Source organism: Cucurbita pepo, chromosome LG19, assembly GCF_002806865.2.
Source record: "Cucurbita pepo subsp. pepo cultivar mu-cu-16 chromosome LG19, ASM280686v2, whole genome shotgun sequence".
NCBI classification, from domain to species: domain Eukaryota; kingdom Viridiplantae; phylum Streptophyta; class Magnoliopsida; order Cucurbitales; family Cucurbitaceae; genus Cucurbita; species Cucurbita pepo.
Window position 1 is genome coordinate 1457073 of NC_036656.1, and position 27928 is coordinate 1485000.

Sequence of the window (27928 nt, forward strand, 5' to 3'; positions counted from 1 at the left end):
TTNGCTCCAACACAATTGTCAAAGAAGTGGGGTTGTAGGAAATTACTAGCTCGTGTTGTGGGTAGTTGTGTAGTCATCCATCACCACTTCAACACAATTGTTGGAGGAGTGAGATTTTAGGAAATAATAGCTCGTGTCGTGGGTAGTTGCATAGTGGATCGTCACCGCTCCAACACAACTATTGGAGAAGTGGGGTTTCAGGAAATCGTAGCTCGTGTTGTGGGAAGTAGCACAGTTGATCATTACCACTCCAACACAATTGTCTGAGAATAGGAGTTTCGAACATTAATATCTTGTGTTGAGGGTAGTCACACAGTTGATCACCATCCTCCAACACGGTTGTCAGAGAAGTGAGGTTTCGGAAAATGGTAGCTCGTGTTATGGTAGTTGCACAGTTGATCATTATTACTCCGACATAGTTGCTAGAAAAGAACAATTTTTTAAAAATAGTAGCCGGTGCTACGAGTGACTTATGGTTAATGGTCACTCCTTGGACATAGTTGTTATAATGGATTAAATGTAGGTTTTTTTGTCAAGAAAATTTTTGAGGCTTGGCTATAAATAGCCGAGCTCAGCCGCCTTTTGCCCTCCACTCACAGACACGGAGCCCTAGACCAGCCGCCGCCCCGTCCAGTCACTCGAGCCGCACCACCCTCCTTTCTTCTCCCTATCTCCTGCGTTTGTCTTTCCTCTCCTCCGACCACCGCACGCCGCCGTCCACCTCTCGTCCCACGCCAATGCTGCCTCTCCTTCACGCTCGGCCGGTCAGACCGCTGCCGGACGAGCCACATTGACGCGGGACGCCGTTGCTCGCCGGAAGAGCCTTCCTCCGCGCGTTGCTCACGCTGCTTCACCAGGCCGCCGGTCACCGCCGCAGAATCTTTGCCAAACTGCAGGGAAATAACGGTTAGTTTTGCAGACTCGGAATTTTATGCTTGATTTCGATTTTGAGTTGTGACGTACCACTCACATTCCCTTATAAAAAGTTTTGGTGCACCAGCCCGAGTGATCGAAGATGAACTAAGATCATATCCAACCTTCTAGTAGGAGTATGGCTAGTGATAAAGCCCTAAGCCCTATAACTTTTAGATCGTTGTGCTATGTATAGTTTAGATTGGTTCGTAGGTATTCGAATGTACCGACACGCTTCGATCAGTTTTTTTGTTTAGTTCTAACACAATAGATTGGTTAGAAGAATTAGATGCTCGAGCTTCGGTTAGAATATATGTCTAAATCGGCTGCTCAAGTAACTAGAGTCAACAAAATTTATTGATTGAACTATATCTTCTTTTCATGGTCTGGTTAACATGGATAGACCCACAAATAAACATGAATCCAAAGATCAAAACCAGTACTTATTCAACAACCTAGCATAGCCATTGCTAGTTTTCTTGCACGGTTAATCCTAAAGACATAACGTTACTCGAATACCTTTAACTTTCCATGTCGCTCACTTAGTTATCGACGACTTCAATTAGGGTTGTCTCGTAGTCGCTTGGAGCTTCATACCCATGGAGATTGATAACAGTTGCAGCAACATTGGCAAGCCCTCCATCAGGAACATCCTTACGGAATCGGACTCCAGGGGCCAGTCCCGGACCTCCAATTGCAATAGGAACCTACAGTTCAAATATCCAATCAAAACAAATTCAGGACACCTTTCATGGACACAAAAGTGCCCCCAAGAGTTTCCAAACTGTTTTGAAGAATAGCTTCTATAGAACATAAATGGCACTATTATTCTTCAAGCTTAAGATCAGTGACTGTACTGTCACTATGAGATATTACGTCGATTAGGAAGGAGAACAAACATTCTTTATAAGGGTGGAAAGGAGAACAAAACATTATTTATAAGGGTGTGGAAACTTTTCCTTAACATACGCGTTTTAAAGAGCTTGAGGGGAAATCTGAAAGGAAAAGCCAAAAGAGAACAATATTTCTAGCGGTGGGTTTGGGCCGTTACAAATGGTATGAAAGCCAGACACTGGGCGATGTGTCGGCGAGGAGGCTAAGCCTCAAAGGGGGTGGACACGAGGTGGTGTGCCAGCATGGACGCTGGGCCCTAGAAGGGGGTGGATCCTGAGATCCTACATTAGTTCAGGAGGAGAACAAAACATTCTTTATAAGGGTGTGGAAACCTCTCCCTTACAAACAGAAGCCCAAAAGGGCAAGTCCAAAGAGGACAATATGTGTTAGCGGTGGACTTGGAATGCTATAGTCATGCTTCGATCAGTTCTTGAAAATAGATTTAAAAACAGATTTGAAAACAGAAACAAAGTACTCCAAGGATAACCTTATTTACAATCCCTACTAGCTATATGTTTGTCTTGGTTCTACAAGTAATCTAGTACCCATATGAAATTTACTGGTAAGAGCCAAACTTACTGGCTGAAGAGTGTGAGAGGTCAGGATTTGAATTTTGCCATTTTTGTCAAGAAGAGGCTGCCCTGACTTGTTTCTCTTCACCATATCCTCCGCATTTCCGTGATCTGCAGTAACAACGTATATTCCCCCTACTTGTTCGATTGCGTCGAGGATAATCTGCAACCATACTCTAAAAAAGTGAGCAATGGGGAAAGGACGACAAAAACGATTAATGGTACAGGCACGAAACTCGTGACTCTTTGGTGGACAGTGTTTTTCAGTTCGAGATGCACTATAGAGCAGTAGCCATCCAAGGCTTAAGCACAAGGCACAAAAGAAAAAATGTTGAACATTAAGATGATGAGAAAGTATACGAAAATGAAAGAAGCTAGGCTTGAGGTGCACATCACAATTAACGGAGCCTCACGTCTTTGAAATGAGGCACAGAGGTCGCACCGAGCTTAAGACATGCACCTCTGCGGGCTTTTTAGAACATCGCTCGTAGACATGGATATAGAAACAAAAAGCTTTGCATGCCCGAGAAAAAGGAATGCCAGAATCAAATGTCTCAAGCAATAAAATCACATACTTTTACGGCATCATCAGCAGCCTTGCAAGCTACAACTGTGGCCTCAATATCACCAGTGTGTCCGACCATGTCACCGTTCGGCAGGTTAACACGTACCTATTTCCAACATGTGAACCAACATGCTAACAAGTTAGAACAAAATCAAACTAATATATTCAACTGACAAGTGAAAAGCTCATTACGTACCTGATGGAATTTTCGGCTAAGAATAGCATCTCGTGCCTTCTCAGCAATCTCTATGGCCTTCATCTTTGGCTTAACATTAAAGGTGATCCCAGAATCACTAGGAATCTCCACATATTCCTCCATTTCTGGGTTAAAATATCCAGAACGGTTTCCATTCCAGAAGAATGTAACATGGCCAAACTTGACGGTCTCACTGTATTAGAGAGGGGAAAATAGTTCACATCACAATTAGCCAAGTAAAGCTAAGATTGCATAGGTGAACAAAGCATTCTTATAAGAATGTAAAAATCTCTCCCTAGCAAACGCGTTTTAAAAACCATGGGGGAAAGTCCGAAAGGGAAAGCTCAAAGAGGATAATATCCACTAGAGGTGGGCTTGGGCTGTTACAAATGGTATCAGAGCCGGACACCAGGCGATGTGCTAGCGAGAAGGCTGAGTCCCGAAAAGGGGTGGATACGAGGCGGTGTGCCAACAAGAACACTAGGCCCCAAAGGGGGTGGATTGTGGAGAATCCCATGTCAATTGGAGAAGGAAACAAGTGACAGCGAGGACATTGGGCTCTAAAAGAGATGGATTGTTAGATCCTACATCTCTTAGGGAGGTGAATGAAGCATTCTTTATAAGGGTGTGGAAACCTCTCCCTATTAGATGCGTTTTAAAAATCTTGAGGGAAAGTCTGAAAGGGAAAGCTCAGAGAGGACAACATCTGCGAGCAGTGGGTTTGGACCGTTGCAAAGAGCATTTGTGATTTTACAGAATCTAAAACTGACTTGTGCTACACAGATGCAAAAGTATATGAATATATAAACCAATCAGATCTTAGTACCAGTCAAAGAAACAACACATAATAGCTTGGCTACTGCTCACCTGCAAGCCAAGGTCCGAACACCATTGTGCACAAGATATTCCCCAGATGTTCTCTCAATCTCTGGGGGGGAGACAAGGTAATGGCTTGGAAGCTTCAACTCACCATCATACTGAAGCATTCCAGCATAACGAATTTTAGGGACCCTAACTCGGTCAAATTTATCAAAATCTTCATATTCGAGGGCCTTGGCGATCATAACCATCCGATCTGCTCTAAAATTAAAGGTGACTACTGCATCTCCATCCACTATTGGGCCCACAGACTTCCCGCTATCATCAACTATGACAAATGGAGGAAGATATTGATCACTTGCTTTGGTTTCCTCTCTCAATTTCTTCACAGCTTCAACGGCACTTTTGAACTTGTATGGTGCTTCGCCAAGTACTTGTGCGTCCCATCCTCGCTTCACAACTTCCCAATCATTCTATAATTTAAAGTAACAAAAACAGTTGGGACTTAGAAAGAATGATTCTAACAAGCAATTTTCCACATGTAGTGACGAACGGTAAGCTTACTATTCCGACTACGGCATGATATGATTACAGATTTATAATTATTTGAAATGAATATTTTTCGATGTTTAACATACATATAGACTTTTTTCAAAAGCATATGGCATATCATGACCCACTCTCCTCACTCGTTGCAAATTGGTGGTATTGTGATCATACAAGTAAAATTACTTGGACAAAGATGTACCTCATATCGATCCATTGTCACATACATACGGCCTCCACCAGATGCGATTTGTGCATCGACCCCGCTCTCACGTAGTTTGGCAAGGTCATTTTCAAGAGTTTCTACAAATCCCACACTCGAACCATCCAAAACATCACGCCCATCAGTAAGTATATGGACACGGATTCTTTTAGCCCCATTCTCACTTGCTCCTTTGAGTAATAACTACATAGATCAAAACGTTAATAAGTGCGCATAAATGACAGACTAATAAATTGGAGAAGACATATGGAAGGTAGAGAAACAATATGAAAACTTAAGCACTTACCTGTAACTGATCTATCCTAGAGTGCACTCCACCATCACTCAATAATCCTATAAGATGCAATGTGCCGGTTTCAAAGGATTGCTTGATGTATTTGAAACCTTCTCCTTCATATATTTTTCCAGAGGCAAGAGCAAGGTCAACAAGCTTTGCACTGCAATCAAAACAATTTCATTTCAAGTTTCAGTAATGGAAAAAGAACTGTCAGGCCATAAAATCAAATTCTTCCTTTCCTCTATTGTTTAAATATGCTTGTTGCAATTCAAAGAACTCATAACCTATACATACGGCCACGGAGGAAGCCTTTTGTAACAGCCCAAGTCCACCGCTAGCAGATATTGTCCTCTTTGGACTTTCCCGATGGGTCTGCTAGGGAGAGGGTGTCTCCTCCCCAACCGATGTGAGATCTCATAATCCACCCTCCTTCGGGGCCCAGCGTCCTCGTTGGAACTCGTTCCCTTCTCCAATCGATGTGGGACCCCCCAATCCACCCCTCCTTCGGGGCCAATATCCTTGCTAGCACACTGCCTCGTGTCCACCCCCTTCGGGGCTCAGCTTTCTCGTTGGCACATCACCCGGTGTCGGGCTCTAATGCCATTTGTAATGGCCCAAGCCCACCGCTAGCAGATATTGTCCTCTTTGGGCTTTCCCTTCCGAGCTTCCCCTCAAGGTTTTTAAAAAGGGTCTGCAAGGGAGAGGTTTCCGCACCCTTGTAAAGAATGTTTCGTTCTCCTCCACAACCGACATGGGATCTCACACCTTTCATCAATTACTCCAACTTTCAAATATTCTTTTTGTTTTTCTAATAGAAAAATGTCTCTCTAGTTTAGTAACCGAGCAACAGTACAGAAATATGAATAATGTGTCTTTTATAGTCTTAAAACAAGTACTTTCCCCCTCTACTCAATAACTTGCACAAGATTTCTTCTACTGCCACAGGTAAGATGGAAATCTCTAGTTCCAAATCAGATAAACATAGTGAAATGACCGTCCATGTACCAATCAAAAATGCTGCAAAACAATAAGACCAATAATAAGATAAGCTCACCCTTGAGCATAGATACGTCCAGCACCAAGCGCGTTATGTCCGACCTCGCTGTTGCCCATGTCATCTTCTGTAGGAAGTCCTACTGCCTTTCCATGTGCCCTGATCAGCCTCCATCTCTCAGGGGCGCCCTATCAGAATCAGTAGATAATCGATCAATACATTCAAAAAACAGCCAAATGAATATTTGAAGGTCACCATTCACTCGTTTAGATTGAAAAAACCCGCAAAATCACTAAAACATCCGAATTCGCTTGCAAAACAGCAAGAAAAACCTCAAAATCTGAGAGGAAGAACACCATTTCTAATCCAAAATCGGTACCACAAACATGAATCGACAAGGACGAATCCATAACATTAAACTACCTTCTTAAGGGAATCCATGGTGGGAGTTTCGGCAACATGGATACAGTTATAGCGATCAGGATCAGCTTCACCCCACCCATCCAAAACAATAAGAGCTACCGTCTTATCCTTAGGAAGCTTAGGATGATCCGGCAACTTCCACGAGAATCCAGAACTCCCCATCGATCTCCGATCAAATTAGCTCCGAAAAACAAGAACACACTTAAAAAAACCATTACAGACGAACAAATCGCAATCAATAAGCTACTAACCCGGACAAAAACAGGGCAGACTCGAATCCATGAAGCAAAAGAAAAATCGAACAAGCAACTTACAAAGAACGTAGAATCAGCAGCGAATCAAAAGGCCAACAGGAGAGGTAAAAGCCAGCACCCGATTTTTTTCAGCACAAATCCAACCGAACGGGTATTAAAAGAAGATCAGGGATTGAAAATGGAGGACGCCTATAGAGATGCTTCGAGAACGCGAGCGGATTTCATGCCGTTTGATCCAGAATTTGTGGGGATTGAATCACTGCCTTACAAGTCTTTGTCAGTGTGTTAGTTTTACATCTCTCCGGGACGACACCTGTCACACCTCACGGCTATATTTTTTCTTTAAAAAAATTAGCACTTTATTAGTATTATTATATTGTCGACCCAAAAAAAGAAAAATTAATGTATATTATTAAAAAATTCTTAAATTTTTAATAATATCTTTTAACTCGGGAGACGCGGGATTTGTTATGTGGTATGCTTCATTCCCCTCTGATGGGGAAGAGGCGGGATATCAAACTTTGTACCTCTTGCATGCAAAGCAAGCGCTCTACTATGTGAGCTACATCCCCTGTTTGCTTAAGGGTGTGGAAACCTCTCCCTACATACGCGTTTTAAAATCGTGAGGAAGTGACGATATGTAACGGGTCAAAGTAGAAAATATCTGTTAGCAGTGGGCTTGAGCTGTTACAAATGATATTAGAGGTAGCCACCAAATGGTAGGATGCACTAGTTGGAGTAGGGCTAGACTCTCACTATAGTAGACATGTTTTAAAACCGTGAAGCTGACGACGATGCGTAACAGGTTAAAGCGAACAATATCTATTAGCGATGAACTTAAGCTGTTATAGAAAACTTATAGTATTTTTAAAAAAAGTTTCATGCAATTAAAAATGATCGATGCTATCTCGATGTTTAGTCACAATTTGGTCCGATAGTTTCAACTTAATTCTAATTTAGTCGAGGTTATTTTTGAAGTTTAAATCTTGCTTATTTATTTTGATCATACACGAGAAGTAGTTCATAGATTCTCTCTCCCACTAAAAAACTATTAATTTTCTCGATCTTTTATTCAATCGAGACAATTTAAAACTTGGATTAAATCGAAAACGTGTGGTATAAAAAATTGAACTTCCAACTTTAAAGAATTTAGTATATGTTAAGTTAATTACGGTTGAGTTACGCTCATTTTAACGGGAAGTTTTAGACCTAAAGTAGAGAATAGGTGGAAGGTAAGGTTTAGATCTAAAGTAGGGATCACTCGTAAATAATTTTAAATTTTAAACAATTATTTGAAAATTTTATTATTTATAAATTTATCGTCACGATTTTGTTAAATTACTAATTTCGTTTTACAGTGATAGAAACGTTACAAGTAAATTTGGAATATAGAACAAGCAAGGTTGAGGTGACTTGGGGACAAAACGAGTTGGGCTGAAACAAATGACATTTGGGTTAAAACGTCACATTGATCGAGGTTGGAGTGAATTATAGTGATTCTAAACAAAATCTACTGAGTAAGTGACTCCACTACTAGGGCCGGAAGGGTCGAAAATCGCGAACACGTGCAAATATTGTTTCATACTTGATGGGACCTAAAATCATTTATGGGTGGATTTGGATACATAGTACTTCTATAGACACGATTTTATGCACATGCACATATAAGTTATCCAAAATAGTAGCGATATTGACGTTCTCTAGCCTTAAGTACATTAGAAACGATGGTGAAATGGTTCAAAATGGTAGAACATAACAAAAAATAGCATTCAAAGCCGACTTAGCAAATAGAGTCGAGGAGAGTGGTTTCAAACAGTGCACGAGGGAATCAATTGGATCAAACCCGGGGCAATAATTTTTTTTTGATATCATTAACTGAAAGAAAGAAAAACTCGTCCACAATAATCTCTTGCTACAAATATGGCTCGTCGAGATAATCACACGAAGAAAAATATCTTTGTTCTGATTTTTAAAATACTGTAATAGTCCAAGCCCACCACTAGTAAATTTAGCCTCACGTTTTTTAAATGTGACTACTAGAGATAAGTTTCCACACTGTTATATGTAATGTTTTTGTTCTCTCTCCAACCAACGTGGGATTTCACAATCCACTCTCTACGGGGCGAGCGTTTTCGTTGGCACACACAACTCGACTACTAAGGTGAAAAGACAGGATCTATTTCGATGAAATGCTATCGATTTATTGGATGGAGTGCGGGGTAGATGCTTCTGACCGAACCGCTCTTTGCTTGCTTCACCCAAGATGCAAATATCGGTTAAGGCTCAGGCAATGGAATCATTAGGAAAAGGAGTGAACAAGAATGCCTCGATAAAGAGTTCTATGATCTCGGCTAATTTCCAGTCAGTAGTGAAAGATTCAGTATTCAATCTATCCCCTTCGTTCACCCTTCCTCCTGAAAGCTTCGCGGGGACTACTTTACGACGACGAACGACCCCCCGTAGGGGGTTTACTGCACAAGGCCATCGCAGAGGACAAGCTTGATCCCAGCGAATATCAGATATTGTCCGCTTTGGTTCGTTACATATCACCGTCAGCCTCACAATTTTTAAAACACATCTATTAGGAAGGGGTTTCCACACTCTTATAAGAAACGTTTCGTTCCCCTCTCCAACCGATACGAGATCTCACAAATGTATTATGAGAAATGGGATAAGAGGCTTGAACACGTTGCCGGTGCCAAAGACGACCCAAATTCTAATTAGTTGACTTATTTAAGGGTGAGAGTAAGTGCCGCACAATCATCGCCATGCAGTATTTTTTCTAAGGATTTTAATTTTTAATTTTTTTTAATAATGGAGTTGAAATAATTTGTAAATAGAAAAACATACGAAAAAAGGGGGAAAAAGTAAACGACATGTCGATAAGATGATATAAAAATAGTCGATTGATGACGGTGGATTGATGAAAGAGCAGTTTTGTAGCGGAGTAGAGCCGTCTTTTTGTTGCTCTACGACTCCTTTGACGATCAAAGGCTACCAGAAGAGCTACTCGGAGAATTCCTTCGACGGTGGAAGTTTTCCGGTGTGCTAATTTGCTTCAACGATACGCAAACGCATCTTCTTCCGCTGCAAACAATCGGAGGAGGAATTTTCAGCGGGGAAAACTTCAACTGAGATTTTGAATCGGAGAAGAGAGCCAAGTTAACGGCGGAAATGGCTTCCATGGAGGGTCTGGTGCCAATAACCAGGCATTTCCTGGCTTCCTACTATGAAAAGTACCCATTTACGCCTCTATCTGACGATATCTCTCGCCTCTCAACTGAGATGCTCGCCTTGGCGAACATTTTGATTGATGAACTACCGCCTACTCCAGGTTTCGCCATTGACTTGTATCTTAATGCATTTTTGTTTGTAGGTTAAGGCACGATCTCGCTGGTTGCTGATGGTTTGAAGCTGAGCTTGTTCTCTTTTAGATCTCTGCTCCTGCTTTGTTCCTTAATGTGATTTTAGAGTTTATTTGCAGTTCTCGCATGTGTTTGGCTTGTTATGCTTTTAGAAGTTTATTTTAGTCTATGCTCGTCTCATGATCTCCACCATTCAAGTTGGGCTCTTGTGGATTACGACTTGAAATTTATGTTTTTGATCAACTATTTAAAGAAACGATATGAAAAGATAATTGAAATTTAATTTTATTATTGTGTACGCAGTGATTATGTCACTGAAGTTGGTTATAGTACAAAATTATACCTAGATCTATTTCGTGACCAGTTCAATTGTTTTCACCTTCTTGTTTACTCTTTGACAACGATCATCATATTGGACGAGTGTTCGCTGTTAACCACTTCATTTTAATTACTAATTTTTTGTGTTTTTCTTGTGGGGATCATCCTCATTTTAGAGGAAAGCACCCTTCTTGATGAAGCAAATCAACCTCCTCCTCATAAAATTGATGAGAATATGTGGAAGAATCGGGAGAACGTGGAAGAAATCCTGTTTCTGCTTGAAAAATCTCGTTGGCCTCAAGAGGTAAGATTTGTGCGCCAAACATGCTTATGTACAGAAGTCCTAGCGTTGTTGTAGCATAACTTATTTATATGTTTGCATTGCAGGTCCAGAAGGAGTCTGCAACTGGCGAGTCTGAACTTGCTAATATTCTAGGAAAGCTAGAAGAAAAATTGAAGAATACCTTAAAAGTGTTGGTGGATTTCCAATCTAAAAATTCTGAGCACGTGTTCAACACAGGTTACTTTTCATACATCATTCATTATTCAAGAGGAAGTCCTTTTGAAAGCGTATCTTGTCTATAACGTTCACCTATCATTTGGTTGATTTTTTTGATATGTATTGTTATGATGAAAAGATGTAGTTTGGTTGGAGATTGTTGATTTTTCTATTTCTTTCTGACCAATAAGGAGCTGTTGTATTACAAGAAACTGAACAAGAGGAGAAGAATAAAGAATTTGTAACCAACACTAAAGGAGATGTTACGAAGGATATCCAATTGGGTTCAAGCCATGGTAGCATCTAGGATTTAAGTATCCTATGAATTACCTTAGCAAATAGCAACCAAATAGATTAGGGTATGGTGGTTGTACTATGAGAATGGTTGAGGTACGCACAAGCTTGCTTGGATACCCATGGGTATAAAAGAAATAAAAGAAGGGATATCCATCTGGTTAGATAGAAAAATGGATAGTGGACTATTCTTGGGGAGCTCTTTGTATAGTGGGCTATCTAGAAGCCAAAAGGAAAATTATAGCCCTCTGTTTCACTTTCACCCAATATCCTTGAGATCCCAAAAGCTTGGCGTTTCTTTCTAACTAAAGGCATCATCACAATGTAATCTTGGCATAGTACAGGCAGTTTCCAACTTTCTGGTAAACATCTATCCAAACCATAGTTGAAAGAGGCTATTTGTTTCTAGTAGACCTCTAAGACCAAAAACTACTTTCCAACATGCATGTAGCTTTGCATCACCTGAAAAAGTAATTTTGAAACTTTCTGTCTTCATGGCATGGTGCGGACCAACTAGTTGACAGAAATCAATTAGAATTCCATTTATTGGATGATGTCTAAAAAACTGAATTTCCTTTGTAGAGGGACCACAAGAAAATTCTGATTTTTTTAATCAGAGTAGTAGCTAAAGGCTAAGAATGTTTGGGAAGCTCGGAATAGTAGCTGCAACTTCCTTTTATGATATCTTTTCTTTTAAAAAAAATATATATATATATATATACAGAGAGAGAGAGAGAGAGAGGAAAGTTCTATTAGAGGCCCTGCGAGCAGGAAACTTCATAATGAGAGAGATCATTGAGTTTGGAAGCTGGACAGTAGCGGCTATGTCCATTGTTCAATTTCGCTTTTCTTGGTTAACTCTAGTGAAACCAATCCTCTCACCTCATTAAGTGTCCGTGCAGTCTCTAGGTTCTTATGAAGTGTATAGTTTTCTTACAGTCGCTAGCTCTAAGATTTCTGAATAATATTAATAAATTTCAGATCAGAATCCTCTTGCTAGCAGGGAAATTGGGATTGTCTTTACAGGTGTAATCGGGAAAAAAGCAGCCAGTATATCTAGATCTTGCTTGTTTATGGGGGCTTCATGGTCCAAGTTGTTGGATGTCTTTAGCTTACCCTTGGATTTTCCTGAACATGCCCAAGACTTGTGATTCAAGGCTTGACCATTCAGAGGTCTAAAATTAACTAGAAGGTTTCCTGGTTGGTGCATTTGTGCCTTACCTCAGAGCACTTAATTGTGGATAGGAAAAAATTTCATTCATTAAATGAAATGGTACTAAAGGGAGACACCTATCTAAAGAAATTACAAAAACTGAAGTCTATATTGAATATGGGATGTTAGTTGTAATTCTCTTTTTGGTGCCTTAAATTTAACCGTTTTGTTATTATTACCTTTCTATTTTGATGATCAATCAGAGGTTGTTTTTGTAACTCCTAGATACTTTGATGTGCACTCACCTTCTCACACATGAATTATTTTGTTTCTTATTTAAACTAAAGGTCCGACCTTATTTTGCAACTTTAATTTTCTAATTTTTGGACAATTGATCATCATTATGTGCTTTTGTCCGCCAAAGATCATGTTCAATATAGATGTACTTGAGAAAGTTCCCTTGTTTTTACCCTTTTTGTAGCCTAGAGTCTTCTCCAATTGTTGTAAAACCCTCCANCAAGAGGAAGTCCTTTTGAAAGCGTATCTTGTCTATAACGTTCACCTATCATTTGGTTGATTTTTTTGATATGTATTGTTATGATGAAAAGATGTAGTTTGGTTGGAGATTGTTGATTTTTCTATTTCTTTCTGACCAATAAGGAGCTGTTGTATTACAAGAAACTGAACAAGAGGAGAAGAATAAAGAATTTGTAACCAACACTAAAGGAGATGTTACGAAGGATATCCAATTGGGTTCAAGCCATGGTAGCATCTAGGATTTAAGTATCCTATGAATTACCTTAGCAAATAGCAACCAAATAGATTAGGGTATGGTGGTTGTACTATGAGAATGGTTGAGGTACGCACAAGCTTGCTTGGATACCCATGGGTATAAAAGAAATAAAAGAAGGGATATCCATCTGGTTAGATAGAAAAATGGATAGTGGACTATTCTTGGGGAGCTCTTTGTATAGTGGGCTATCTAGAAGCCAAAAGGAAAATTATAGCCCTCTGTTTCACTTTCACCCAATATCCTTGAGATCCCAAAAGCTTGGCGTTTCTTTCTAACTAAAGGCATCATCACAATGTAATCTTGGCATAGTACAGGCAGTTTCCAACTTTCTGGTAAACATCTATCCAAACCATAGTTGAAAGAGGCTATTTGTTTCTAGTAGACCTCTAAGACCAAAAACTACTTTCCAACATGCATGTAGCTTTGCATCACCTGAAAAAGTAATTTTGAAACTTTCTGTCTTCATGGCATGGTGCGGACCAACTAGTTGACAGAAATCAATTAGAATTCCATTTATTGGATGATGTCTAAAAAACTGAATTTCCTTTGTAGAGGGACCACAAGAAAATTCTGATTTTTTTAATCAGAGTAGTAGCTAAAGGCTAAGAATGTTTGGGAAGCTCGGAATAGTAGCTGCAACTTCCTTTTATGATATCTTTTCTTTTAAAAAAAATATATATATATATATATACAGAGAGAGAGAGAGAGAGAGGAAAGTTCTATTAGAGGCCCTGCGAGCAGGAAACTTCATAATGAGAGAGATCATTGAGTTTGGAAGCTGGACAGTAGCGGCTATGTCCATTGTTCAATTTCGCTTTTCTTGGTTAACTCTAGTGAAACCAATCCTCTCACCTCATTAAGTGTCCGTGCAGTCTCTAGGTTCTTATGAAGTGTATAGTTTTCTTACAGTCGCTAGCTCTAAGATTTCTGAATAATATTAATAAATTTCAGATCAGAATCCTCTTGCTAGCAGGGAAATTGGGATTGTCTTTACAGGTGTAATCGGGAAAAAAGCAGCCAGTATATCTAGATCTTGCTTGTTTATGGGGGCTTCATGGTCCAAGTTGTTGGATGTCTTTAGCTTACCCTTGGATTTTCCTGAACATGCCCAAGACTTGTGATTCAAGGCTTGACCATTCAGAGGTCTAAAATTAACTAGAAGGTTTCCTGGTTGGTGCATTTGTGCCTTACCTCAGAGCACTTAATTGTGGATAGGAAAAAATTTCATTCATTAAATGAAATGGTACTAAAGGGAGACACCTATCTAAAGAAATTACAAAAACTGAAGTCTATATTGAATATGGGATGTTAGTTGTAATTCTCTTTTTGGTGCCTTAAATTTAACCGTTTTGTTATTATTACCTTTCTATTTTGATGATCAATCAGAGGTTGTTTTTGTAACTCCTAGATACTTTGATGTGCACTCACCTTCTCACACATGAATTATTTTGTTTCTTATTTAAACTAAAGGTCCGACCTTATTTTGCAACTTTAATTTTCTAATTTTTGGACAATTGATCATCATTATGTGCTTTTGTCCGCCAAAGATCANGTTTTTGGGCTTTCAATGGGGTGTAACCGTAGATTTTTCTGGGGTTCTTGGATGGCTGTTCTGATTTGTATTGGTTTCCTTACACTTTTTTGCACTTTTTTTTGTAATTTTCTTATTGTATTCTTCAGAAATTGATATACTCAATTGTTTCTTATAAAGAAAAATATATTTGCAGTAATGACCTACATGCCTCAAGATTTTCGAGGAACAATAATTCGTCAGCAAAGAGAGCGATCAGAGAGGAATAAGCAAGCAGAGGTTGATGCTTTGGTTAATTCTGGAGGAAGCATACGTGATCGATATGCCCTTTTATGGAAACAACAGATGGAGAGGTATCTTTTGTTTGATTTAATTTCCTTCATTCTGGCTGAGGTTGTAGGTGGGTTTATAATGAAGGTCGTAGTTATTGATTACTATTTCAGGAGGAGACAGTTAGCACAGCTGGGTTCTGCAACAGGTGTCTACAAAACCCTCGTGAAGTATTTGGTTGGAGTTCCAGAGGTACAAACATCTATCACCTAGGAAATCTGGAATCCTCTCTTTTTGCTTTTGCCAAGGGTCCTTTGAAGTATATTTTAAAATTTGAGGAGTTGGTTGCCGATCAAATCAGTTATAAATTGGGGAATGGTTGCAATATTTCCTTTTGGAATGATGTCTGGCTGTTAAGTTAACCCTTGCTCATGCCTTCCCTCGCTTATATGGCCTATCCTTGAGGGAACAACCTTCCGTTAGTGATTCTTGGAAGGAAGATGCGGAACATGGCTTTTGTTCTTAAGAAGAAACCTTCTGGAGGCAGAAATTGAGGAATGGGCTGTCTTCTTTAATACCCAACAGAAACTCAGACAGGGTCCCTTGGAACCTTTCCTCCATGGGGCTTTTTTCTTTTTTTTTTTTCTTTCAGTTTTAAGATCAAATAACAGAGGAAATCATCGAGCAGTAGAACCCTCCCCAACCCAAGAGTTGTTCTAGAATGAGACTCTGGTTCCATTTCCCCCATTGTAACAAACACAACTATGGATCAGATTTTGGCAATTCAAAATAGATTTCCACGGGCCTGGATGTGGTTGCTTCTGAGAACACTGGTTTTGTTGTCAAGTGTGAGTACCTATATTTTGTATCAATAACCTTGCTCCTAAGGTTTTTTTTTGTCATGAATATATCTCCAGATCCATTTAGCTATTTATGCCAATTTTTTATTTTTCAAACTATACAATCCAAGACCACCATGCTCCATAGGTTTCGTAACGTTCTCCCATACTAGGTGATGTGTTAAACTCTCACTCTTCCCTTACCTTAGAAAGTTCCTAACGATTCGCTCCAAGGCGCTGGACACCTTGGATGACAATGAAAAGATGGACATGTAGTACAATGATTCTCGAGGATGCAATATCAATGATCGGCTGTAGAATTCCATCATTATATCCAAATCTCTTCTACTGGGTGTATTTTGTGTGGAGAGACGATAAAACAGTGGATTATATTTTCCTCATTTTTCTTGTAAGTGGTATTTTCTACTGTAAATATTGGGATTTGGTGGCATTTTCCTAAAACTATCAAAGAAAATCATGGACCAATTTGTGTGCTGATCTCATTCAAGGGATTTTTTTTAATCCTGTGGACTAATGCTATAAAGCTCTTCTATGGGAATTGTGGATGAAAAGACAAACCTAGAAGAAGAATGTCTTGACAGCACTTCAAATAATATTCAGGGAAGAAAACCCGTTAGAAGCTAAAATCTCTCTGGCCACAACCCACCACTACCATCTGCAAAAGATCAAAGAAAACCCAAACACTGTAGAAACAGTGACGACTTGCCACCTGTCTCCAAGACTGTTTTGTAGAGGATAGTATCTTTTTGGAGTGTGCTAACTGCTAATATTTTAGCTACAAAATGAAATTATGTATTAAGATTTTTGTAATTACCTTCCTTTACTAATTTCTGCCGAGCAAAGCACTTTTATGTAAGCTCCTTGGGTATTTTGAGGTTGTCTACTCTCTTTTTTGAAGTTTTTCATTGTTAATATATATTGTTTCCTATCAAGGTTGTGTGTGTGGGTGGGTGGGTTGGGGGGTTGGACATGAGGGTGAAAGAGAAAGAGCGAATGTCAGATGTAACTAACTAGCAAAACAGGAGAATTTATTCATATCTGCAAAAGAGAGTTCTGGAAAAATCTTAGTTAGGTTGGGAGCTTCACCGTATGTCATGGTCTGTAATCTCATCACTTTCTAATGCAGGTATTGCTAGAATTCATTCAGAAAATAAATGATGATGATGGGTAACTTCTTTCTCTAAGATTTATCTAGTTTTAAATTCAATTATTATAAATAACTTGTTTAAAGCAGTCCCATCCTTGCCTTTTCAATTGAGAGTTGTTGAGCTTTTCAACATACTACACTTTAGGATAATGTATGAAAATCAACAGGCCAATGGAAGAACAACGGCAACGCTATGGACCACCTTTGTATAAGCTTACAACAATGGTCCGCCTTATTAGACTCTTTATTTCATTATCATGGAGACGCTTTGATGCTAGGAAACTGTATGAAATCCTTCTTTTCATGTTACAGTTGTTCCTTGAATTGTAGCATTTTTATGTAAGGGGTAACTTATTGTTTCTTTTTCCTGTTGAGGGAACAAACACTCTGGTTCTGTTTTTTGCTTTGACGGTTTCTTGTGGTTATTGAGCAGAAGGGATCATCTTGCTATTTTGGAACAAGCCGTTGATGTGTATGCCTCTGAGCTTGAGAGGTTCCTCGTCTTCATTCGGTAGTATTACTGTCTCCAGCATAATTAGCTTCCTCAGTACGTTTAGTCCTTTTGGGTAACTTTGAAGGTCCACAATGGGTTGCATCTCATGGATAGTTTTCATTGATTATTGATTTGAAACTTTCCATCATGTGCTTTAAACGTTAATTTCTCTTCGAATGCATAAATATATTGAAATTATATAATTGAATATTTCTTTTCTCTTCGAATGCATAAATATATTGAAATTATATAATTGAATATTTCTTTTGGGTGGGGGTGTTGGGTAGAGTGGTATGTCTTGGTTGTTTGTATGTCAAAGGTTAATTCTTGAATAAATGGATAAAAGAGAATGTATTGTTCACAATGTATGGTGACATAATATTCTACTGGAATTCAAGTGGGCTAAAATTTGAAGGAAAAGCTGTATTGGTTCGAAAAATGTGATTTTGCAAAGAATTATGTTTTTTATCCGTCCTAATTACTCTTGCAATGCAATTGACTTTAGCTGGGAGGCTCATTTGCAAATCGTACGGTTGTTGGTTCTATTGTTTATTGGTCCTTTTGGCTGTCTTTTTCATAGTAGTAGCTATTCGAGGGCTCTTTTATCCTAAAGAGAGAATTAAAAAGGTCTGTCAAGATTATTGTTTCTGTCATTTATCAATAGAATGTGTTTCTGTTTCCAAAAAGATAATTTCACATAAGCTCAGCTAGGCTATTGTATATTGTAGTTTTGGTTGTCAGTATCTCCATTTTTTATTGATTTTTGGTCCTCATTTTTCAGCGAGGTTTTCAACAATGCTCCATTCTTTATTCCAGCAGATGTGAGGTAATTGACATTTTTATGTGTATATATCAATAGGTTTTCTTCTAGAAAAGGATGCTTTTGAATCTTTTCCACCATTGAGGCCCAAATGGAAAGGCTTCTTTGCTTATTGCTGATTAAAGCTCAACTCTCATCCTTTCCAGCAACAATTTTGATACTGACCATGGAATATTTGGATTTATTAATATTTCATCGATTGATGAAAATATATTAAACAAAGAAGAAAGAACACCAGAGGATTAACAAGGGCTGGGAAACATGATCCAACAATGAAAAACTGCACCCCAAAAGGAGCCAAAGGGGACCTCACCTAATGGCCCAGGAAATGGCTCCCGTCTAAGAGAATGGAAACTTAACGAATAATTACAGAAGTTTTCGGACACATGATGTCCAAAACAAGACATTAAAAGGACCAAACCTCGTCCCTTGATCTCTCCATGCCCTTAAAGAATCTAATCCATAATGTTAACACCGGGCGTGAGACCTGTCACACAGAGTTTGACCTTATTTCAAAAATATGATTGTTGCATAAAATCAATCGAAGTTAAAAAGTTAAGTGTTCTTATTTACTTTCTACCAATCTTTTTGTTTCGCTCTCCCTTTATCCATCCCTATAATCATCTGTCCGTCCGTCAATCTCTCTACAGGAAAGGTGATAGCTACAAAGAGATTAGTGTTCCAGCTGGAAAGACTTATGAGGTTTATTTTTTCTTCAGCATTTTCCTTTTATTCTCACATTTTTCTTATTTTCCGATTCCATCAGTATTGGATTCTTTTCCCTGAGAAAAATAGGTAATAATTTATTAATTGTCGTTTAAAGCATTCCAGAAGTCAAGGGTTCCGTAGAAGAATGTATTTTAAGTTTATGAGTTTTGTTCATTTGGGTTTCTGATATTAATTTATCACTATTCTTATCTTTTACTCTCTGTTTGATGTTGGTGATATTCTGTCCTAGTCCAGATGTTAAGAAGTTTGTAATGACATCACGTTTTTTAAAGTTAAGTAGAGAAACTCACTGGTTAATAAACTTCATATTGGATACACAGAAATGGATGCATATTTATTTAGTTAGCATTGAACTTGATTTGCTTTTTATTTTTAATTGATCTTTAGGTTGGTTGTTGAGAAAAGAATGCTAAATTATTAGCAGTGTAGTTTCATTACACAATTTAATCACCCAGCTCGCAGTAATTTGTAAAAATATTATACCAAATTCTGTTGGATGCTTTATATATATATATATATATATATATATTTTGTATTTTTTGGCTTGGAACCTGTTTTATATATTTTCATCTGAGTGATTTTATTATTTTTCCTGTCATTTGCTTTGATGATATTTTTTGTTCAAGGCATAAAATATATTAAATATGGATTAATTTTATAGGTTTCATTAACTGTGGAATCTATCAATTCATATATTGCCTGGGATTTCTCGTTGGTTCAAGGCAAGATGAATATGGTACAACTTCTAATTCCCAAACCATCTTTTGACTTGATTGCATCTTTTCTTTGTCGCATAGTTAATGCTCTCTAGGCATCTCATTTTATCCTGAGGATATATTTGTTAAGCCTTATTTATGTTGTTGCAGAGTTATTTTTGTTTTCCTCTAGTTTAAAATTTAAGTGAAAATTTTATTCTCTTCATAAATTCATTCTAGCATTCATCTAATTATTATGTTCTTGGCAAGTTTCGCATTGCTAATGAAGCTATTGAAAATTACAAAGTGCTTGATTTGGATGGATTATTGTTAAGATTGATTTTTGAAAGGTTTACTGTCATATGGATTGGGTCTTCTAGATAAGGTTATCTGAAAGAAAAGCTTGGGTTATTAGTGGAGCACTTGGATGAGGAATGAATCTTTAATTAACTTGTTAGTACTGAGAGTATCAATTAGGTGATCCTTCATCTCTTTTCCTTTTCAATTTTCATCATGGTTTGTCTTTATTGAGGAATACATTTAAATCAAAGTCCTCAACAATAATCAATCCATCGTATCTAAGGTTCTATAAATTGCAAATGCTATTGGATTTTCTTTTGCAACTATTCATTAAATTAACTCCCCAAAGTTCTCTTGGATTGGAGCCCTTCCCTAGCTCATTAGGCCTAGTCCTTGTTTGGCTCTTTTTGAGCTGTTACTTTTGTAGATCCGTTTTTTTTTTTTTGGCAAGTGTTGGTGTAAGATCCCCACATCGATTGGAGAAGGGGACAAGTGCCAGCGAAGACACTGGGTCTCAAAGGGGAGTGGATTGTGAGATCCAACTCAGTTGTAGAAGGGAACGAAGCATTCTTTGTAAGTGTGGGAATCTCTCCGTAGCCGACGCATTTTAGAAAATCTTGAGGGAAAGCCTAAAAGGAAAAGTCCAAAAAGAACAACATCTGCTAGAGGTGGGCTTGGGCTTGGGCTTGGGCTTGGGCTTGGGCTGTTACAGTTGGCCTTCGTATATTCTTTTATTTCTTTTCCTCAATGAAAGCTTTGTTTGTAATATTGATGTATAGATATATAGATATTTATATGCTCGCTTTTCCCTTTGGCCATTTTGTGCTTATGAACAATTAAGAATATAACAAAACAACGACGAGTTTGTGGAAAGCTTATACATTGTATAAATGTATGTGTTTTTAGTTCAGATCCACCAGATTTATGTTCTTTAATGTGGCTGGTTTACGCCATCATATAGTCATTTTGGTTGAACGATCATATGATCATACGTTCTTATTGAAATGGAGTTGCACTTTATGCTTGCTCAGGACATTGGATTCAGTGTGGAGTGTGAAAGCCCTGGTGGGGGAAAGACTGTAAGTTGATTTTCTTCCTAGTTCCTACTTTTTCATTTTTCTGATTATTTAATTTGATCATCTTTGGTTCTGCTTTTCATGGGTTTCGTACTGTTTTTCTTGCAGTTGATATTGCCACACAAACGTTACGAGTCTGATCAGGTGAGTTTTATGTTAACATGCTGTTGATGTGAGGTCGAGAATTGAACATATTCGAGCAATGCTCGAATTGACAATAGGCTACGTGCGCTTGATTTTATCAAGCGTCGAAATTACTAACATAAATTGGTGGGAAATGTCATTAGGGAAACTTCTGCACTTGCATTGCTGGGGACTACAAGCTGATTTGGGACAATACATATTCAACCTTTTTTAAGAAGGTAACATCTCTTTCCTCGAGTTGCCTTGACGCTTCTTTTAATCGAACGACTTTGAAAGGATTAACAGTTGATTTCTCACCGTGCTAGGTTGTGCGCTATAAGGTTGACTGCATACCTCCTGTGGTAGAGCCATTGCAAACTGCTGCAGAAGAAGATTAAGTGTCTCGAGCAGTTACTTCACTCCATTGTAGACAACGTTTTTTAGATTGTAACATACATTCATTGTTTTTATAGTATCTTCGTCTCGAAGTTTGTGTTTGTTTGTTCGCCCGTGGACTAAATCTTGTAAACAATGCAACCAACCAGTGAAAGGAATTGCTGTAATTAAGGAAATATGTCATTTAGTAACACGATCATAGCATCAAAAGTGCTTCTAATCCTTCTCTAGTTGATGAAAAGCACTTTTTATCCTTCATTAACAGTGGTTCGTTTGGAATGGATTGTGATCTCGATCAAGTGCAAATTCAGACATATAATATGATGGAATGAGCTTGGAAACCAGGCTTGTTCCTGTCGTGTTCTTTGTATAACAAAATACAGTTCAACGATGGTCGTTTATGAACATCGAACGGCATCAAAAGAAACCAAAACTGCAGAAGAGTGCCATTACGTAGGAATAACATAAGGTTTAGGTAAAACTATACGTTCGCTTAGCGGATTCCAGTGTGTTGAGTAATAGCATAGCAACCGTCATCGGTCCGACTCCACCGGGCACTGGCGTAATAGCAGATGCCACCCTTGATGCCTCTTCGTAGCAAACGTCTCCTGTTAGTCGGTACCCATGCTCACTGCTAGGATCCTGGCAATCCAGGGCAATGCAGAGTTATACTGTGAAATAATATTTTTGAAGAAAGCTGTAACAAAGATCAAAATTTCTTAAAAAATAACTACAAATTCTGAAAAATGAGTTGAAATTTGAATAATCAACTAATTGATACATTATTCTATCCTTAAAAATCAGGCCCGGGGCTAAACGAATTAGATAGGACTTGAAACTAATCATCGAACAATAATTCGAACAGATCATTGTACTTCGATTGTTGAAATCCATTGTTAGTAAAAGAAAACTGTTCTGTTTGTTATGATTAGTTGTGATTTCAATTAAACATTCAGTTTCTTTATTAAAAAGTTCACACAAAGAATTCATATGTTAGGACACATGGTACATGGAAGTGATGAATTTGTGTAAATAAATTCAGGTTAAATTTTGCAAATAAGCATCAAGAAACAAGTCCACATGTCCAAATGTATTAATAAAACATTAATTATTAGCATTTTTTAAAAAATAAATAAATAAACCTAACTGAGAATTTTAAAAGATCAAATAAGTTTTTTTCTTTTTTTTTTTCAGTTCGAGTAGGTGGATTCGAACCTCTCCGTCTATCTTTTTGGTCAAAAATATATGCCTAAATCAGTTCGACTAAGTAAAAATTATCTAAACCATTATAAGCACTTTCTAATTCTAATTCAATTCAAGGAGGTATTATAAAGCTATATACTTTATAATTAATTACCTCAACTGGATTTGTCCCCACGTCAATAACCACTGCACCAGGTTTTAGCCAACTACCACGAACCAGATTAGGGACTCCAGCAGCAGCAACCACTATATCCGCTTCACGAGTAATCTGTTCAGGATTCCTAGTAAATGCATGCACAATACTGACAGTGGCATGGTGCCTCTGCAAGAAACCAAAACAGAGGATATTTCAGTACTAACATAATTCTAGAACACTAGTGACAATAGTGTGTTTTGGACATAAAAGTGAATGTATATACATACATACCTGCAACAGCAAGGACGTGGGTAATCCAACAATATTACTTCTTCCAATCACCACGGCCCTCTTCCCGGAGATTTCTACACCGGATCTGATCAACAGCTCAATGCAGCCTTTGGGAGTGCAGGGTAAGAAAAGTGGTTCCCTACCTCTCATAGCAAGGTTCCCCATGTTAAGTGGATGAAAGCCGTCAACGTCTTTTTCTAGGCGCACAGAGCTTAGAATTTTCCCCTCATCCAAATGCTGTTCCGAAATATCAAATTGTCAATCTCTATATTCCTTAAAATCCAATGAGTTCTAAATTCGTGTTAATAGCAAAACATGTCATCTACAGCAACTAACATGTCAGGCGATTCGCAAAACATTTATGTCTTGCAAGAAAAGAACCATCCCATGCCAAATCTAAGCTACTATGGCTATGCAGACAGTGAGGAGATGATAATGGATGAATAATGCTTCCCCAGAAACCAGAAACCAAGAAAGATGAACATCACGATCATGTTAATGTATTTAGATTGAAATGTGCAAAATTAAATGTAGTCATGGTCCAGTTTTAGAAATTACTTGAGGTAGAGGAAGCTGCACAAGTATACCATGAATAGATGGATCTTCATGAAAATGTGACAAAACATTAAGAACTTGATCTTCAGTACAATTGTCGGGCAAAGAAGAAACCTCTGACTTGATTCCAGCTTCTTCACATGCAGCTATTTTGTTGCGAACATAAGTCTGTGAATCCCTTCTTTCGCCAACCATGATTACAGCCAAGCCAGGAACCTTTCCCATAGAGTTCTTCATCCTCCTCACCTCACTAGTTATTCCTGATGTAATTTCATCAGCGATCACCCTACCATCAATTACTGTTGTACTCTGCGGGTCATCTGCTAGTAACATTGGATCAACAGACACCAAGCACACCCCGATAAGAAATTGTTCAATGATAAACATAATAATATAATAAACCTGTATGGTGACACCACCTGGGTTTGAACTGGGGTAAAGGAGATGACAAGCAAGGAGGGTTGCAGAGAAAAGGTGACATACCATACGATGTAGCAGTGGAAGAATAATCAAGACAGCTTGAACTATTCCAAATATCAGGAAAATCAATGGATATGAGAGGTGGAGACAATAAAATCTGCCGGGCATCTGTTGTGATTCTTCTTTTCATAGCTGCAGATGTAAGTAGGACTCTCCTGCTCAGACTCTTGTACAATAACGCCATGTGTACACAGTGATCACTGTCACAATTGAAGATAGTTAGCATTAAGGTTGTTAGTTATATACATATATTAGCTGATGAGTAAAACAACTAGCAAGGTTAAGATAATTTCCAAATAAAGATTTCACAGAAGAATTTCTATCAAGAACACAAATATAACTCATCCAAATTTTGATTTATGAGATCATCTTTCTTCTTCCATTGTCTATCTTTGCATTTATCTCATGCGATCTTCAAGTAGGTCTCGTCTCAGCTTCTCCAATGGCACCCCCAAGCATCAATTCATTAGTAAACCAAATTGCAGTTATAGCTAACATATTTTCATTAATATGACAAGTAAATATTAAACCCAATAGCATAAACTTGTCAAGTACATTGGAAAGGCTGTCACGAGAGTAGATTCAGTTGGTTTCCACCAAGAACTTATAATGGCCTTCATAAGTCTAAGCAACTTCCTTCAGCTGTGGCCTGATTTTATGATAGCTTGATTTTAGATCCAATTTCGAAAAACAAAATAGCACCATATGTTTACATCTAAAAGTGGATCTATTATTGGGATAGGAAATGTATTTAAGTGGGGTTTCTCGATTGAGCACTCAATAATCTATTTAAAATCTTGAGCTGCCAACTTCTTTTTAACAAATAGGCTGGGCTAGCACAACTGCTACAAATGCAAATCCTCCCCAATTTCAACATCATATTATGGCTCTCTACTAATTGGATTGCCTCTGTTTCATCTAACTGGCCCAACGAATTGAGCACCCACAACAACATTTGTCTCCATTTTCAAAGCTTCTCTCAAGCCAAGTATATTTGACAATAGCCCAACCAACATTCTGACTTACTATATGTACTCCAGCACACTTCCCTCTAGATAGACTGAGAAATAATTTTACATACATCAGTCCTTCCCGTGTCACCATTTATACATCCAACTAAACCATCCCAATTCCTCTCTTGCCATAAACTACACTACAGTTATATAACTAACCATCTTGACATGCCAAATATCCCGTGCTTCCTCCTTGCATGCTAAAACTTTTTTGGAGGCTTACTGAAGTTTCCAAATAAGTTTTTAATGTAAACATGAAGTTCAAAGTTGATGAATTTGATAAAAGATATGAGATAAGAATCGGCAGAAAAATATAATATTAAATTTTCTCCAACAAAATTTATCAAAACTTATGGACTGTATTTCCAGTAAACTTTTGTCCTTGCAATCCCAATGGACACTGTCAGAAATCCTGTCTCGTTGTGAATAGAGTTAACTATTGTATTAACACGAGTAAAGAAAAAAAAAAGTTTCTCCATGGGAATCCAAAAGAGGAAGTATGTATGGCCCCTCTTCTGGGGCTGAAAGATCAATCTGCAAAAACAAAAGTGTCTGTGGAAGTCTCTCTTTAATTAGAAACTTCAAGATCACAGTTAGAACAGTATACTGAATCCATCAGGAAAATGGAGGACAGAAAATTTAAGATAGATCATCAGTGGTTTTGGTTCTACACACACGTCTATTAGAACATGATGTTCTACACACAAAGAAAGGGAAGTTAAGGTATACAAACCTATATAGAGCTATACAAACCTCTATTTAAAATTTACAGCTCACTTAACTCATAGTAATGTACTAGACCCGTACTTGGTATCTCTTACAAACATGTTTTTCCCTTCAAAGGAGTCAGACCTAGACTAGGATACTCAGCAATGTTTCAGCTGCTCAATACAAAACATCAAGTAGAGGCCCACATTGGAAGGACAATAATAACACTCAACGAAAACCTACTACTTGTAATGTGAAGGACGGGTAAATTCAAATAGCTTCCAACCGCAATGGAAGAATGAGTAGAATTAATAGACACAAGCCGACGATTGTACATCATCGGGAGTTTCTCACATATCAAGTCCACAATTACAACTAAATGAGTAGTGGTCGATGAAATCACCATTCTTCTTTCTCATCCTTTTTCTTATCACTGTCAACTACAATGTCAAGATTCATTCTCTTCTTACCATAGTTAACTCGTTCGCTAAATCTCTAATCTATACCATTTTAGTATTTTACTACCAAGAATCATTTACTTTAGAACGCTAAATTTGAACAAGTAAACCGAAAGGAACACGTCACAATAACAAGCACCAAGATCATAATAGCAAATTATCAACATCTTCAAAAAGAAAATACAAGAAACGACGAAGAACGATTACTGATCATAACAGACCACAAAAAATAAAGGTAAAGACATACGACAGCGGAGGAGAACGCCACAGAACAATTACCTGAAGGCAGCTCCGGCGTCAAATGCTCAAATGTCCTTCGATTGAAATCTTGTAGAATCAAAATCAACGGACTACAGCACTGCCATGACCCTACATCAGAAAATTTTATGAAAGAATTCGTTCCTCTCGCATCTTTGAGTTAAAAATCGTTCCTCCATCGCCGCCGCCGGATTCCACCACCGAGTTTATCTCCTTTGTTGTACTGAATTGATCGTAAAATCGAAAGAGCGATGCTCACTGAACCAAGGAAATCAAAGGATTTGGCTAGGGCATTGGCGCATGAACTTTTTCTCCAAATTGACAGTTCCAAGGAAATGGAGCGAACTACAGAACAACACTCAGCTTTCTTTCGTTTTATTAGACTCACTTTTATGATTTAAGCTTTCTTATGAATATTCTAATTCGCTCAAATAATATAAATATATTTTAAATATACTCATAAAATTTATAAAAATAGTTTAAAAAATTAAAAAAAATATATATTTTAAAAATATATTAACACTTTAAATTATTATATAAAATAAAATTTGAAAATTCTTCATTTATAATCAAATAGTAATAAATTATAAAAACAATGAAGTAAATATCTAGATATTTGTCTATAATAAAATATTAAATATGATATATATGAAAAAACTATAATTTAATATTCAATATTTTAAACCCTAAACCTTAATTCGTATAACCTACATAGTAATCTTATATCACACTACCACCGTCGTTTGCTTGATTCATCATAAACTACATAGTAATCTTATACCATTTGTAAAGTCCCACAATCACGAGACTGAAATGTCGAATTCTAAACTACAAGTGTGAGATCCCACATCAGTTGGAGATGGGAACGAAATATTGTGGAAACCTCTCCCTAGTAGACGCGTTTTAAAAACTTTGAGGGGAAGCCTGAAAGGGAAAGACCAAAGAGGACAATATCTGCTAGTGGTGGGTTTGGACCGTTACAAATAGTATTAGAGTCAGACACTGGACAATGTGCTAACGAGAACGCTAAGCCCAGAAGGGGGCGGTGTGCTAGTGAAATGTTGGACCCCAACCCTAAAGGGGGTAGATTGTGAGATCCCACCTCAATTGGAGAGAAGAACGAGCCTTAGCGAGGACGTTGAGTCCTGAAAGGGGATAGATTGTGAGATCCCACATCGATCGGAGAGGGAATAAATCATTCTTTATAAGGGTGCGGAAACCTCTCCCTAACATACGCGTTTTAAAAATCTTGAAGGGAATCCCGAAAGGAAAATCCCAAAAATGATCAT

General features: G+C 38.0%; 3 protein-coding genes across 8 annotated transcripts; 1 reads left to right on the forward strand and 2 right to left on the reverse strand.

Annotated features, from left to right (window-relative positions):
• Window positions 1-419: 419 nt before the first annotated feature.
• On the reverse strand, window positions 420-6932 carry LOC111781725 (2,3-bisphosphoglycerate-independent phosphoglycerate mutase). 3 transcript variants are annotated; one of them, XM_023662414.1, is made up of 11 exons: window positions 6736-6932; window positions 6422-6602; window positions 6059-6186; window positions 5014-5164; window positions 4707-4910; window positions 4007-4431; window positions 3140-3332; window positions 2954-3049; window positions 2386-2541; window positions 1432-1619; window positions 420-890 (listed from the first exon to the last, which is right to left on the reverse strand). In XM_023662414.1, the coding sequence occupies exons 2-10, from the start codon at window positions 6581-6583 to the stop codon at window positions 1455-1457; spliced, it is 1680 nt and encodes a 559-aa protein (XP_023518182.1). In that variant the 5' UTR covers window positions 6584-6602; window positions 6736-6932; the 3' UTR covers window positions 420-890; window positions 1432-1454. The 3 variants fall into 3 exon arrangements, with proteins under 3 accessions (XP_023518182.1, XP_023518180.1, XP_023518181.1); XM_023662412.1 differs by lacking the exon at window positions 420-890 and having other exon boundaries at window positions 1248-1619; XM_023662413.1 differs by lacking the exon at window positions 420-890 and having other exon boundaries at window positions 1248-1619; window positions 6422-6622.
• A 2663-nt stretch (window positions 6933-9595) lies between these two features.
• Window positions 9596-21730, forward strand: LOC111781338. 4 transcript variants are annotated; one of them, XM_023661874.1, is made up of 16 exons: window positions 9596-9911; window positions 10052-10081; window positions 10535-10662; window positions 10746-10878; window positions 14825-14981; window positions 15072-15150; window positions 16885-16925; window positions 17073-17189; window positions 17339-17416; window positions 18180-18224; window positions 18869-18920; window positions 19609-19683; window positions 20974-21021; window positions 21127-21162; window positions 21306-21380; window positions 21468-21730. In XM_023661874.1, the coding sequence occupies exons 3-16, from the start codon at window positions 10594-10596 to the stop codon at window positions 21537-21539; spliced, it is 1077 nt and encodes a 358-aa protein (XP_023517642.1). In that variant the 5' UTR covers window positions 9596-9911; window positions 10052-10081; window positions 10535-10593; the 3' UTR covers window positions 21540-21730. The 4 variants fall into 4 exon arrangements, with proteins under 4 accessions (XP_023517642.1, XP_023517640.1, XP_023517641.1 ...); XM_023661872.1 differs by lacking the exon at window positions 10052-10081 and having other exon boundaries at window positions 9596-10009; XM_023661875.1 differs by lacking the exons at window positions 9596-9911; window positions 10052-10081 and adding an exon at window positions 10114-10136.
• Window positions 21731-21835: 105 nt separating this feature from the next.
• LOC111781339 (bifunctional protein FolD 1, mitochondrial-like) lies at window positions 21836-27013 on the reverse strand. Its single transcript, XM_023661876.1, has 6 exons — window positions 26661-27013; window positions 24206-24402; window positions 23726-24042; window positions 23168-23404; window positions 22895-23062; window positions 21836-22179 (listed from the first exon to the last, which is right to left on the reverse strand). The coding sequence occupies exons 2-6, from the start codon at window positions 24384-24386 to the stop codon at window positions 22009-22011; spliced, it is 1074 nt and encodes a 357-aa protein (XP_023517644.1). The 5' UTR covers window positions 24387-24402; window positions 26661-27013; the 3' UTR covers window positions 21836-22008.
• Window positions 27014-27928: the final 915 nt, after the last annotated feature.

Bases quoted from the DNA above. Each gene is read 5' to 3' on its own strand.
- LOC111781725 (XM_023662414.1), bottom strand. From the start codon at position 6,583: ATGGGGAGTTCTGGATTCTCGTGGAAGTTGCCGGATCATCCTAAGCTT. The intron at 3,050-3,139 runs GTACGTAATGAG...TGTTGGAAATAG, and splicing joins TTAGCCGAAAATTCCATCAG to GTACGTGTTAACCTGCCGAA. The intron at 2,542-2,953 runs GTATGTGATTTT...GTATGGTTGCAG, and splicing joins CTGCTGATGATGCCGTAAAA to ATTATCCTCGACGCAATCGA.
- LOC111781339 (XM_023661876.1), bottom strand. From the start codon at position 24,386: ATGGCGTTATTGTACAAGAGTCTGAGCAGGAGAGTCCTACTTACATCT. The intron at 23,405-23,725 runs GTAATTTCTAAA...ATTTCGGAACAG, and splicing joins TGCAGCTTCCTCTACCTCAA to CATTTGGATGAGGGGAAAAT. The intron at 23,063-23,167 runs GTATGTATGTAT...GGTTTCTTGCAG, and splicing joins CCACGTCCTTGCTGTTGCAG to AGGCACCATGCCACTGTCAG.
- LOC111781338 (XM_023661872.1), top strand. From the start codon at position 9,850: ATGGCTTCCATGGAGGGTCTGGTGCCAATAACCAGGCATTTCCTGGCT. The intron at 10,663-10,745 runs GTAAGATTTGTG...TTTGCATTGCAG, and splicing joins AATCTCGTTGGCCTCAAGAG to GTCCAGAAGGAGTCTGCAAC. The intron at 15,151-16,884 runs GTACAAACATCT...TTTCTAATGCAG, and splicing joins ATTTGGTTGGAGTTCCAGAG to GTATTGCTAGAATTCATTCA.